General features: G+C 37.2%; 3 protein-coding genes and 2 pseudogenes across 6 annotated transcripts; 2 read left to right on the top strand and 3 right to left on the bottom strand.

Moving 5' to 3' along the window:
• Nucleotides 1-205: 205 nt before the first annotated feature.
• On the bottom strand, nucleotides 206-2,369 carry LOC104785782 (uncharacterized). The gene is made up of 4 exons (XM_010511052.3): nucleotides 1,890-2,369; nucleotides 1,674-1,783; nucleotides 1,420-1,561; nucleotides 206-1,185 (listed from the first exon to the last, which is right to left on the bottom strand). Exons 2-4 carry the CDS (start codon nucleotides 1,715-1,717, stop codon nucleotides 793-795), a joined length of 579 nt encoding a protein of 192 aa, XP_010509354.1. The 5' UTR covers nucleotides 1,718-1,783; nucleotides 1,890-2,369; the 3' UTR covers nucleotides 206-792.
• Nucleotides 2,370-3,098: 729 nt separating this feature from the next.
• On the bottom strand, nucleotides 3,099-5,102 carry LOC104785780 (pentatricopeptide repeat-containing protein At2g37310 pseudogene; annotated as a pseudogene). Its single transcript, XR_015598417.1, has one exon. The product of XR_015598417.1 is annotated as a pentatricopeptide repeat-containing protein At2g37310 pseudogene (transcript).
• A 45-nt stretch (nucleotides 5,103-5,147) lies between these two features.
• Nucleotides 5,148-6,830, top strand: LOC104785779 (pentatricopeptide repeat-containing protein At2g37320 pseudogene; annotated as a pseudogene). The gene has a single exon (XR_015598418.1). The product of XR_015598418.1 is annotated as a pentatricopeptide repeat-containing protein At2g37320 pseudogene (transcript).
• Nucleotides 6,830-8,291, top strand: LOC104785777 (protein ALUMINUM SENSITIVE 3). Its single transcript, XM_010511047.3, has 3 exons — nucleotides 6,830-7,537; nucleotides 7,606-7,851; nucleotides 7,944-8,291. The coding sequence occupies exons 1-3, from the start codon at nucleotides 7,277-7,279 to the stop codon at nucleotides 8,256-8,258; spliced, it is 822 nt and encodes a 273-aa protein (XP_010509349.1). The 5' UTR covers nucleotides 6,830-7,276; the 3' UTR covers nucleotides 8,259-8,291.
• Nucleotides 8,261-11,009, bottom strand: LOC104785778 (serine/arginine-rich splicing factor RS2Z33). 2 transcript variants are annotated; one of them, XM_010511048.3, is made up of 7 exons: nucleotides 10,632-11,009; nucleotides 10,206-10,320; nucleotides 9,688-9,727; nucleotides 9,448-9,543; nucleotides 9,174-9,361; nucleotides 9,001-9,093; nucleotides 8,261-8,809 (listed from the first exon to the last, which is right to left on the bottom strand). In XM_010511048.3, exons 2-7 carry the CDS (start codon nucleotides 10,310-10,312, stop codon nucleotides 8,473-8,475), a joined length of 861 nt encoding a protein of 286 aa, XP_010509350.1. In that variant the 5' UTR covers nucleotides 10,313-10,320; nucleotides 10,632-11,009; the 3' UTR covers nucleotides 8,261-8,472. The 2 variants fall into 2 exon arrangements, with proteins under 2 accessions (XP_010509350.1, XP_087369328.1); XM_087513202.1 differs by having other exon boundaries at nucleotides 9,688-9,946; nucleotides 10,632-10,748.
• Between the last annotated feature and the right edge of the window lie 1,963 nt (nucleotides 11,010-12,972).

The raw sequence follows: 12,972 nt of genomic DNA, 5'->3' as shown, positions 1-12,972 counted from the left end.
TATCTACTTTTATCCACGTGGCGTATTATTATTGGATATTAGTTAAGTTTGTAAGTCCACCTACACATGACGTGGACAAATAAAAATAATAATGTTTTTTTTCTGAACAACCTCTTAAAATTAAAGAAATTAAGGTTGTAATGAAAAATATGAATTATGTAAATCCATAAAAATATGAACAATATGGCAATTGCAATGAAAAATATGAATAATTTGAACTCATTTTTCTTTGACCATTGAGAAATTTTTACATGTTATTAGTCCAAGTTTAGATCCGACATGCAGAAAACTGAGAAAAGATAGAAGACAAGAAACACGATTGCAATGAAAAAAATATACTGCTTCTTCCTTTTGTTCGGTCTCATCGATAGGTTCCAAGAACGTCACTTTCGTTCTTTGGTAACAAAAAAACACAAGAAGAAAGAGACATAACATTATGTCATGTGTGTCGTGTCGTCCTCCCCAACTCTACTAACACTTTGAATTTATTACTATCAAACTCTACATGTGTCCTAAAGCCCAATCAAGTAATCAATCCCTTTATTCACATGGCCACTCTCTTTTCATTACCTTTTTGTATCAATCAACCCACATTTGTCTTTGATCTTGGCTTCTCTCTTCTTGTTCTTGTTCCATTACTATCTAATTTACCACCAATCTCCTCTATGTACTGGTGATTAACAAAAGTAGTACTATATAGTATTAGTAACTTTATGATCCATGCCATGAGAAACGGTTATGATTCAAAGTTGTTTAGGGGAGGAGAAATGGATATTCTTGATTCTTGAACTCTTAAGTTGCATCTGAGCACCAAGAAAACTCATTACCGGCTTGTGATTCTTCTTCATGACTTGAGGTTGAAGCAACAACACTTGCTTCACCAGAAGAAACATCTTTGAGCTTTGAACCTGAATCATCTTCCATAGAGGCAACACTGTCAGTTGCATGATCACTTTTCTTTTCTTTCGCAGCTCCCTTTTCAAGAGTTTCTTCTTCTTCTTCCTTGGAGGCCGAAGTGCAAACCGATGATACACAAGAAACTTCAGATGAACTCAATTGATCTGATCCCTCCGAACTGTGTGACCCTTTAATAAATTTAAGTTTCTTCATCAGATGCTTTAGTCTCTTCTCTGCTTTTTCCCTTAATCTGATCTCTTCTTTCAGATTACGCTCCAACTCTTCCATCTGTTTCCATGAGATCAGTAAAGGTTGTCTCTTGAGATAAGAGTAATAATCAGCTTTTTACCAAAGCCAGATCAAAACTAACCACTTTAAAACAACACTTTTTTTGGTCGTCCAAGAAACAAGAACAGAGTAATTAGTGATACTCTCTTGATGGTTAACTAACTAGAATGACTCATGTTCTTGATCAAACACAGTTTCTTAAAAAGGAATGAAACTTAGGATTTTATGAGTTACCTTTCTGGTAATAATCTCTGCTTCTTCTTTTGCAGATCTTGAAACTTGCCTCTCTGCAAGTAGTCTCCCTCTTAAACATTCCACAGTTCTTAGACCTTCCTTTTCTTCTTCTTCTTCCATCTTCTTACTTGCAAAGTTTGTTCTTAATCGGAAAAAAACACACAATAGTAATTCCTCAATCTCTATATAAAAGCTCTCAAATCACATATATATATGATATATCTATCTATATAAGTAGAGAGAGAGAGAGTCACCTGCATTTTGTGTTGTAAATGGAGTGATCAATGGTCATACTCATACTGTTTTTATCATTCAACAACCAAAACCAAATTGGTAAAATCTTAAAGTTCAACTTCACAACTAACTGCAAAAAAAAAAAGGAGAAGAAGACCAATGTGTTGTTAGATCATGTCATTTAATGTTACATTCAATAAGGAACATATCAACATCATACTTTAAAATCGACTTACCTCGACACTCTTCAAAAGAAATATTTCAAAAATACTTCCGAGTTGATACAAGAAAGAAACAGATCCAGATTCAAATCCAAATCCCCTGAGACTTGAAGATAGGAGGGAAATGAACCTAAAAACCCCCCCAAAATTTTGAAAAACAAAAACAGAACCTGTCGTGTAGGGACAATAAATAAGTTGATTTGTAAGCAAAACGACAGTGTGGGCTTGGACTTTTGTTGCCTGCAGCTCCCGTGAGTTGGTAAAAATCTCTCACTTCTCAAGACCCTTTTAAAAGCATATCACTGTATTATACATTTTTTTACTGCATAGTTTGCATATATTATCTTACAAAGACAAATATACAAATGTGCACATGAGGAATCATCCTGGTTGTTTATGCTAAGATTAAGATATATAAATCCATAAACCATAATGTTGTACTTTGACGTTAATTCCAAGGAAAAAACCAAAAGTCTTCACTGTTTTTGTTGTGACGATTCTAGTTTTACCAAGTGTCACAGAACTCTTTGTCAAAAACCAACTTTTCGTTTTTGTTTTTAATGTATCGGTTGCATTTATATGCCTACTTTATTTCTGTGTTCTGATTCTTGTGTTGTGCGGCATTGCACTATTTGTTGATGTAAAATTTCGAAAACAGAAAAAAAGTTTCAGACAGTACTGTAATCGAATAAAATTAAGGAGATGGGGAAATTCTTGTGACCCTCCATAGATCTGAGAGTAAACCATTAGAGGTGGTCACGCTGAAATATTAATGCTCCCAACCTTACACTATATAACTGTTTTTGGTTTACTTTACAAATTAGATATGCTTAGCAACACGCAAAGACAAATTAAAGTGATTACTGATTAGTAAATAACATAGAGCTCGCGTGTACTTCACTCTGGGACCAAAAATTAACTACCAAAACACCCATTAATCATAATAATGCTTACTTTGTGAACCAAACTAATGAATCATATAAAAGTGATGTTCTTATTCTTATTAGCAACCCTACCACTTCAATCAATATCACTTCATTTATTCTCAAGTTGAAGCTTGGGTTTGCTGCTTCTATCAACTATTCAACCCCATGTTCGTTCAATCACAACTACAAAAATCATGGGGAACAAAATCATTAAATAGCAACTCTTTGAAAAGCCCCCAAAAAGAACAAATCATCACTTACTGTAGCAGCCATCAGGAAAAAAAAACTTTGAACATCATGGCAAGAAAATGCATAGGAGATGTTTAAGAAAGGATCAATAAGTTACATCAAGCTCTTGTTTCATGATATACTCTTTGTCGCTCATTGACTCAATCAAACCCTCTATTACATTATACATCTCTTTGCTTCTCTCACAAGAACTGTCTTTTGCTATGAAACTACGTAATCCTTTATCAGTTTCGATCCAGCTAGTTCCAGGGATTTTCTTCAATCCGATTCTGGTCATCTTATCCCTAACAATTTCAGCTTCTTCCCATCTCCCTGCTTGAGTGTATAAATTCGCCATGATAGTATAGTTCCCTGTATTTTCAGGTTCCATCTCAAACAAGCGATCACAAGCGAACCTAGCGATCTCCACATCACCAAGAACTGAAGCCCCATTCAACAATGCACCCCACACTTTAGCAATTGGTTCGATTGGCATCCTAGCAATGAACTCAATTGCATCCGAAAGTTTTCCAGCCCGGCTAAGAACACTTACCATACAAGCATAGTGCTCAACTCCAGGCTCAATGTCATACTTTGTTACCATAGAATCAAATATGTCCTGCGCCTTATCCGAATCTCCAGAGTGCGCAAAAGCTGAAAGAACAGCTGTTAGTGTGACATTGTCTGGCCTAGTTCCAAGACATTGCATTTGGTCAAACAGTCTACAAGCAGAATCAGAGTCCCCATGAACAGCATATGCTGTTATAATTGCAGTCCAAACGATCAAGCTCCTATCTTTACAGTTATCAAAAACCCTCTGAGCTCCTGGCAAAAAACCTAATTTGGCATAGTTATCTACGATGGAGGTGGTCACATATATATTGCTGTCAGCACCATTACGGATAGCAAAAGCGTGGATTTCCTTACCCCCTTTCAGATTTGAACTATATGTCAAAGAAGGAAGAAGGCTCGAAAGAGTCACTGTGTTTGGCCTAGAGCCACCTCTTATCATCTCCCTAAATGAACTTATAACCTCCTCATGATGATTGTTCTGCATAAGACCCGAAATCACAGCATTCCACGTACTTAAACCAATGTTTTCCATATCACCAAATAAATCCATTGCTTCGTTAACAAGACCATGAGCCATATAACCTGAAATTATAGCCCCATGCGTAACAGAGTCTTTCTCACTCATCTCATCAAACAATGCTCTTGCATAATCCAAGCTACCACATTTAGCATAAAAACCAATCACAGCATTACACAATGATAAATCCATCTGAATATGATTCTCAATCATCTTCTTGTGAACTTCCATCCCGAAAACAAGATCACTCGATTGTCCACACGCCTGCAACACGCTTATTACAGTGACTCCATTAGGCTTCAAATCAGGGCAACGTAACATCCTTTTATACAACTCTTTACAGTTCTCAAAAGACCCACTTTGAGAATACCCAGAAATCATAGAGTTCCACGAAACAACATCTCTCTCAGACATTTCATCAAACACTTTCCTCGCAGACTCGATGTTATCACACTTTGTATAGTACGTGATCATCCCATTGCCAACGAACACATCGGAATCAAACCCACCTCGAATAACAAACCCGTGAACTTGTCGAGCCAATGAACCCAACAAAAAACCATCATAACCGGACAAAGCCTTCAACACACAAGAGACACTAACAGAGTCCGGTCTGGCGGCACCGGAAGAAGAGCCAATCCAAGACAAGAACAACGAAAAAGCATCGAAATACATCTCACGCGAAGTATACGCGATGAGAAGTGCGTTGTAAGAGAAGGCATTCTTAACGGTAATTTCGTCGAACACATGGAGTGCTTGGCGGAAGCGATTCTCCCTTGTGTAAAAATTGATGAGCTTGGAAGCGAGGAAGTTGTCAGGCGTGACGGAGAAGACAACAATGCGCGCATGAAGCTGAAGCGCGTGTAGAGGAAGTCGGTGACGGGTAGTAAAGTGCTGGATGAGGTGACCGTACGCGCCGCCGTCGACCGCCGCTTTGTTTAGCAAGCCTAGCAAGACTCGTTGAATTTCGAATCCCAACTTCATTCATATCTAAACCAAAAAGCTAAACCGGAGAAAATAAACATCTTCATTATATACCAAAGCAAATTAATGGGCTTTCCTTAAAGCCCATATGTATATACATATTGACCGATGGAATCGACAGGTCTTTTTTTTCAGTTTCATGTCTTGTCTGAGAAAACATCATTGTAGAGCTTTCCGTTATATTCAATCTCGATCTAGTTACAGTCGATCACTGAATCGTGATTTAACCAAAGAAGCAACTGAAGTCGAGAGACGAGCTCGTGCACTGAGAGTTTTAGATATCATATCTTCGAAATCTGTTGGAGCATCATCGAATCGTCAGAATCATTTTGGTTTCGTTCAGGAATTTTTACAAATAGATTCGAGGCGATACATAGGTTCACCGATTTCAGATGATTTTGACCTCTCAAGAATCAAAAATGGTGTTTCAAGCGTGCTTAAAGAAGTTATGTTGGAGGATTCTTCAAGCTCTGTCAATGGCGGTAGGCAGCACCGTGATGGGTGGAGTTTCGATGGTTTTGGTTTGTCGTCCGCCGTGAGGTCTTGTGGGTCGAGTGGTGACTTTAGAATAGGTTATGGGTTTCACTGTTTGGCGATTAAAAGTGGGTTTATCTCAGATGTCTACGTTGGAAGTTCTTTAGTTGTGTTTTACAGAGACTCTTGTGATGTAGAGAGTGCACATAAAGTGTTTGAAGAAATGCCTGAGAGGAACGTGGTTTCGTGGACGGCTATGATTTCAGGGTTTGCGCAGGAATGGCGTGTGGATCTCTGTTTGAAGCTTTATTCAAAGATGAGAGATTCAACTTCTGATCCAAATGATTATACATTCACGGCTCTTTTGAGCGCTTGCACGGGAAGTGGCGCTCTAGGGCAAGGAAGAAGCGTGCATTGTCAAACACTCCGAATTGGTTTCAAGTCGTATCTTCATATATCAAATGCTCTCATATCGATGTACTGCAAATGCGGTGATTTGAAGGATGCTTTTCGTATCTTTGACCTGTTTTCGAACAAGGACGTTGTCTCTTGGAACTCTATGGTTGCTGGTTATGCTCAGCACGGCCTTGCAACGCAAGCAATCGAGCTTTTTGAAGTAATGATGCCCAAAAGCGGAACAAAGCCTGATGCAATCACATACCTAGGAGTCCTGTCATCGTGTAGACACGCGGGTCTGGTTAAAGAAGGGAGAAAGTTCTTTAATTTGATGGAGGAACACGGCCTTAAACCAGAGCTCAACCATTACTCTTGTCTGGTAGATCTTCTCGGGAGATTTGGCTTATTGCAAGAAGCCCTGAAGCTGATCGAGGACATGCCAATGGAACCAAACTCAGTCATATGGGGATCTCTGCTTTTCTCTTGCCGTGTTCACGGCGATGTGTGGACTGGAATCAGAGCTGCAGAGGAACGGCTGATGCTTGAACCTGAATGTGCAGCCACGCATGTTCAGCTGGCGAATCTTTACGCCAGTGTCCAATACTGGAAAGAGGCGGCGACAGTGAGGAAGCTGATGAAAGATAAAGGACTGAGGACGAATCCAGGTTGTAGTTGGATTGAGATCAACAACAATGTTTTCATGTTTAAAGCCGAAGATGGTAGCAACTGTAGAATGCTAGATATTGTTCTTGTTCTTCATTGTCTTGTAGATCACATGGAGTTCCTCTAAATTAGTCTTATAGTATATATACCAGATACAGATATTTTCTTTATATATATGTGCATCTATTTTGGCCATTAACGTTTTCAACAAGACCTAGTACTAGTGAAAATAATTTATAATTACGTAATGAACACACATTAGTTAAATTAATCAACTAGGTAATCAAATGAATATAGCTGTATAAGGCGGTAAAATGCACCAAGAGTTCTCTCAAACCCTCTCAACTCTTTTGACTTTTGTTCTATATGACGTATTTTCTTGAATTATTATACTGAGTTTCTTGAAATTTTCTTTGGTTTATTAATAAAATTTCTATGGTATGAGTTCGCACGATTGATAAAGGAATCGAATCTATAATTTTTTTTCTTTATGAAAAGGATCTTAAACATAAGCTGAAGATATAAAGAAGAAAGTGTTACTCTTTCCAACTGGTCCTCTTTTAAATACCCCTTCTCCACTACTACCGCACTACTCATAAGACGACGACAAAACAAAAGTAGAGGAACACAGTGAGAGCGACATGGATCTGGACTGGGAAGATTTTCTCAAGGATTACGAATGGCTCATCGTGTTTCTGAAAGGCATGGTGAAGCCTGCGGCGGCGCTCGCGGTTGTGCTTTTGGCTGTGGTTCTTTCCTACTCGCAGAACCTCTCTTTGGAAGGAGAAATGATATACTCTGTTTTCAGATCGTTTGTTCAGCTCTCTGTTATTGGATTTGTTCTTCAGTTCATCTTCAATCAAGAAAACTCCGGCTGGATCATCCTCGCTTATCTCTTCATGGTCAGTAGTTGTCTGTTTTTCTATATTTTTATTTTATTATTTCAAAACGTTTTAACCATTCCGTACAGGTCTCTGTCGCCGGTTACACTGCCGGACAACGTGCTAAGCACGTGCCACGTGGGAAGTACGTGGCTGGAGTATCTATCCTCGCCGGAACTTCAATCACGATGTTCATGCTCGTTGTCCTCAACGTCTTCCCTTTCACTCCGAGGTATATGATCCCTGTGGCCGGAATGATGGTCGGAAACGCCATGACGGTCACCGGAGTTACAATGAAACAGCTTCGAGATGACATCAAGATGCAACTCAACCTGGTAATAATACAAAAATAAATCCTTTTAATAACCTAAACCGAACCAAATTCTCGGTTTAATTAGATTTTCCGGTTCAATCGGTTTATTTTTAGGTGGAGACGGCATTGGCACTAGGAGCAACGCCAAGACAAGCGACGTTGCAACAGGTGAAGAGAGCATTGGTGATATCTCTATCTCCGGTTTTGGATAGCTGCAAAACCGTTGGGTTGATCTCTCTACCAGGCGCAATGACTGGTATGATAATGGGTGGTGCGTCGCCTCTTGAAGCTATTCAGCTTCAGATCGTAGTCATGAACATGATGGTTGGAGCAGCCACGGTTAGTAGCATAACCTCTACGTATCTTTGTTGGCCATCCTTCTTCACTAAAGCTTACCAGTTACAAACTCATGTCTTCTCCTCAGATTGAAGTTTTTATAAATATCCATTCTCTTAACAACAACCTTTGAAAACTTGTCTGAAACAGAACACATCCAACATTATGTCTTAAATAGAAAAACTCTTGATGAACTTAAAGGGGTCCAAAGCAAACACACTTAAACGAGAAAGGAAGTATCTAGCAGTCGGTCGATCCAATAGTACAAATACTAACACCTGTAACCTGAGGCCTTGTGCCATCAGAGTTAAGGGGACTCGCTTCCTCTAGGGGAAGCACGGTTTGGCTCGTAATCATCATCAACAGGGCTACGGTCCTCCTCTCTTGGGCTGTCACCGCCGGCTCCAGAGTTTCTGCCATTCTCATTGTCTTGGGGGCTACCACCATCACGGTCTGAACCATCTTCCTTTTGAAGCTTTGGAGATGGTGGCGGGCTCCCATCAATGATCTTTGGGCTGCCTTCATCATCAAGAACCGGACTACGATCTCGGCCTCTTGGTGAGAGAGAGTCATCCATTCGCTTTGGACTGCGTGATCTCTCTTCCACACTCCTATCTCTTCTTCTCACCGGGGATCTTGATCGGCTGACCATAAAGAAAAGAAGAAGTCAATCAGAGTGCTATACAATTAAAACCATACACAAAGCTATAGAAAGTAGTTACTCAGATTCATGCAATTAAGTTCATATCAAAAATCTAATGCCTGTAAATATCTACACACACCAAAAATCTAATGCCTGTAAATATCTAATGCCTGTAAGAGGGAAAAGACTAACCTGTAGCTTCGGCTAAGACTCCGGCTTGGGCTTCTTCTACGACGAGGAGGAGAACGGGATCTTACAGGTGACCTGGAGTAGCTTCCACTCCGCCTGCATACAATTCACAAAGAGTTATAAGAAACCGGAAGGATAACAAAAATTTCACTTTTTGACAAAAAAAGGTTTAGTACCTAAGCTTCTTGGGGCTGTTTTTGCAGTTTCTCTCAATGTGTCCTCTCTCTCCACAACGGTAACACTTGTTCTTCCAGTCACCTGCTGTGCAGTCTCGAGCCCAATGACCGTCAACACCACAGTTAAAACAGCGACCAGACCCAGGAGGTGGGCCTCTGCTATCATAATCCCGAGAACCACGAGGTGCCTATTCATGATATCCTTAATGTTAGCAACAACCATACATATAAACAAACAATAGATCATGAGAATAGAGAGCCAAAAAAGACTCACCCCTCTGGAAAACTCCACAGTGATGCGACTTCCATCAAAGTCGCGTCCATCCAAGTAATGTCTTGCGTCATCAGCATCACGGGGATCACTGAATTCCTGTTTCAAAATTGTTACGACGAAAACCGCATGCACAGTGTGAACTTTCTCAAAAATTATACTTACTTCTTAGTATTAAACAAACCACAAGACTATTTTTGTAGGCCAACCAAAAACATCAGGGTAAAAAGAGATTTCACTTACAACAAAAGCATAGTCTCGCTTCATATCCACATCGCGAACTCTGCGGAAGAAATTGTTTGCAGAAAAGTAAGGCCATCATAAGTACTTGGTAAACACCATTTAGAGACTTGAGTCTCCGTTTCCATCAAAACACAGACACAAAAACAAAATCAACAAACAGAATCGCCAAGGCGGCCCCCGCCCCTATACACTTGGCAAGAAATTCCACCAAGTCCACCCATTCATCAAACACCTCCAGGTTAGGCATAATCCCAGAGACCTTCAATAAGATCATTCAAGTTAAATACATAACACTAAACCTAGACTTCACAATCTTCCCCTTAAAGATCCAAATCCCAAATTACAGTGTTAACTTTCTGCGTTTTGTTTCCTCACACAAAAGCAAACATATTCTAAGTACTTTCAAAGACAATACGAAGAAAGCAAACTGAGATTTTCATTTAACCCCTATCACGTAGAAATCAGATTACTTTCATAATCATCAAGTTGAGAGAGATAGAGAAGAGTTCTTCAATTACCTTCCGAATCTGTCGAAAAGACGTTCAAGGTCTCGGGTACGAGTACGAGATGATAAGCGACCAACGTAAAGACGAGTGTTCCCATAGCGATCATCGTAGCGAGGCATTGTTCAAACTACACAAAACAAAAACAAAAAAAAAAAAGAACAAAGAAACCATAAATCTTGAGCATTACCAACTTATAACAAGAACATGTAAACAACAACTTCCCTAACTCAAGACCTAAACAAAAACCGCCCAGAAGATTCAAAATTTCAATCGAACGTGACTCAATCAAGATTCATTAAAGACGAGAAGAAAAATTAACCGGACGGAAAGACATGCACCGCAGATTCATCAAACCAAAGTAAAAAAAACGTAAAATTCGAGAACGGAAAACACTAAATCTCAAATCGAATCATCAAATTCAACACAGATTTACGATACCTGGGGGGGATTGAAGGAGAGCACTGCGTTACCCGGAAACCCTAATTTCGAAACGAAAGGGGGAAGAACAGCGTTTGGTAAGCAAAAAAAAGTCTGGTTTTCATAAAGTATATAAATGGGCTTCAGACAGGACCGACTAGATCCAAAAACGGTAGTGATTTCGTGTTTGTCTCCTCAACCAACCGGTTTAAGGCGTTTAACCAAAAGTAGATAAGAATCGCTGGTGTTACCGATACTTACCAATTTTGCAATCTATTGGGCCTTAAACTGTATTAAGCCCATTTATAGCAAAACAATTTTTTGGAAAGTATACAATTAGATTTTCAAACCAAGGCGGTTTGCAATTTTTGTGTTAACACACACTTGTTACAAGATCACATTTTGCTCGCGCCTTTAATTAATTAATTAATTATAAGTTTACGAGAATGAGCGTACCGGACGGACCGGATTAAATTCGATCGGATAGACCGAATTGAATCCGACCGGAAATCAGATGAGTGGTGGTAGGATTGGACTTTTATTACAAAATTGTGCAAAATTCGACCAAGAGTCTTGTGAAGCATTTTGATTCAAAAGAACTTGTTTTGACTTGTTTTAAAATACTAGTACTAGATTTTAATCTATGATACACGACAGCCTATATTTTTATTTGTTTTAGTTATTTTTAATTTATAATTTTTTTTTTGTTAGTTTTTGAAAAAGCTTTTTTTTTAAATAGAAATGTGTTATATTCAAAGCGTATTATAGGTTAATTTCTATACTGATTTAAAATTTTCCTAATCTCTAAATTATTGTTATATATTGTGTCAAAACACAATTATAATAAAATTTGCTGGATTATAAGTAAAATGAACATATATATATAACATTAGGGAAGAACTTTTGGTACTAATAATTGTTAAATATTTAATGGTCGATTTACCATTTTTAAGTTTTTGGTTTTTTGATAATTTTCTAATGACAAATTGTAAAAAAAAAAATAAGTAGTCATAACTAAAATGGTATAATACAAAACCTACTTCAAAATCTTATTTTATAAATCTTGATTTTCAAAAACAAATAAAATAAAAAAAGTTAACATTTGAAAAACTACTTAAGATTTCACATATTGTTTTTATACCCGCGTAATTAACAATATACCAAAATTTATATAACAAAATAGTATTTTATGAATCTTGCTACATGAATATTGAGATCAAATCAGGTATCTATATAAACATATTTTGAAGTAGATTTTGTGTTCTACCCTTTTAGTCATTAATGTTGTTGTAATTTAATACGAAATAATTTTGATACTTTCCAACTAATTTTAAATAAAATTATACTAACATTATCATAAATTAATCAAACCTTCATATAAGTTTATTATTTTTTGTCACATATTTTATGGTATCCTGAAAATGAGAAGAATAAAAATGTAAATTTAATAATCCCAAATTAATAAAACAGATTATATGCATAATACATAGATATATGTTTTAAGTTATATAAACATATTAACTTTTTGAAAAAGTGTTGCCTCATAATTAAATCTGACCTTAAAATTAAAGAAAATATGGAATACATTGTTTACAAAAATTTTGTGTACATTACTTTACAATATAAAACATCCCCGTGAACTTCTTTTAGAAAGAAACCCTAGATCTGAGAGATGAGTTTCATAATGGGAGAAAGATTCATCATGAACACCACCTGGAGTCGAGGATGAATCTCTCTTTTTTCTTTCCTTTTTTTTTTCTTTGGCTTGTTAATATCTCCTAATGTCAGTTCTAGTTTTTTTCATGTCTTGACCAGGTTCTATGCGGATTCTGTTGACACTCATCCCGCCATCCTTGTCAAGAAAGGTGTGTACATGCTTGACCTCGATGCAGTGACAAACGATCAAGTTCGCATACTTCTGTCGAAGGTTATCTCTCTCAAACAAGCACTTGATTGTTAATTTATGATATTGATGGACCATATTTTTATACTGGATATTTAAAATATATATATATATATATATTATTTTATTATTGTATCGAAATATGTCATTTTTTACACCGACCCAACTCAGATAGAATTTATTAATTTATAACGAGTAATAATTTAAAGAGTATTAATTTACAGAGATTCTACTTTAGGTGGGTGTTTAATTTTTTTTTCTTTTAGGATAACTGACTATATAATTATTTTCGTGTAACTTTTTATTATAAATTTCACTTGGTTTGGATACATATAAGAATTATCATTTTTACATTTTAAAAATTGTTTAAATTTTTAGTTTTCTTATAATTATTTTTTAAAATATTTTTAAAAATAATTCTCTTATATATATATATATATGTTAGAATTAAACTTTAAT

The sequence above is a fragment of the Camelina sativa genome, chromosome 5 (assembly GCF_030686135.1).
Source record: "Camelina sativa cultivar CO46 ecotype springtype chromosome 5, ASM3068613v1".
Lineage (NCBI taxonomy): Eukaryota > Viridiplantae > Streptophyta > Magnoliopsida > Brassicales > Brassicaceae > Camelina > Camelina sativa.
Note: the sequence above shows the minus strand (reverse complement) of the source record. Positions and strands in the feature narration are given on the sequence as shown.

Excerpts from the sequence above, each read along its gene's own strand:
- LOC104785777 (XM_010511047.3), top strand. The coding sequence starts at position 7,277 with ATGGATCTGGACTGGGAAGATTTTCTCAAGGATTACGAATGGCTCATC. Across the intron at positions 7,538-7,605 it reads TCCTCGCTTATCTCTTCATG|GTCTCTGTCGCCGGTTACAC; the intron begins GTCAGTAGTTGT and ends CATTCCGTACAG. Across the intron at positions 7,852-7,943 it reads TCAAGATGCAACTCAACCTG|GTGGAGACGGCATTGGCACT; the intron begins GTAATAATACAA and ends GTTTATTTTTAG.
- LOC104785782 (XM_010511052.3), bottom strand. The coding sequence starts at position 1,717 with ATGAGTATGACCATTGATCACTCCATTTACAACACAAAATGCAG. Across the intron at positions 1,562-1,673 it reads ATTTACAACACAAAATGCAG|AACAAACTTTGCAAGTAAGA; the intron begins GTGACTCTCTCT and ends TTTCCGATTAAG. Across the intron at positions 1,186-1,419 it reads CAGAGATTATTACCAGAAAG|ATGGAAGAGTTGGAGCGTAA; the intron begins GTAACTCATAAA and ends TCATGGAAACAG.
- LOC104785778 (XM_010511048.3), bottom strand. The coding sequence starts at position 10,312 with ATGCCTCGCTACGATGATCGCTATGGGAACACTCGTCTTTACGTTGGT. Across the intron at positions 9,728-10,205 it reads CTTTTCGACAGATTCGGAAG|AGTTCGCGATGTGGATATGA; the intron begins GTAATTGAAGAA and ends TTTCTTCCGCAG. Across the intron at positions 9,544-9,687 it reads AGCGAGACTATGCTTTTGTT|GAATTCAGTGATCCCCGTGA; the intron begins GTAAGTGAAATC and ends ATTTTGAAACAG.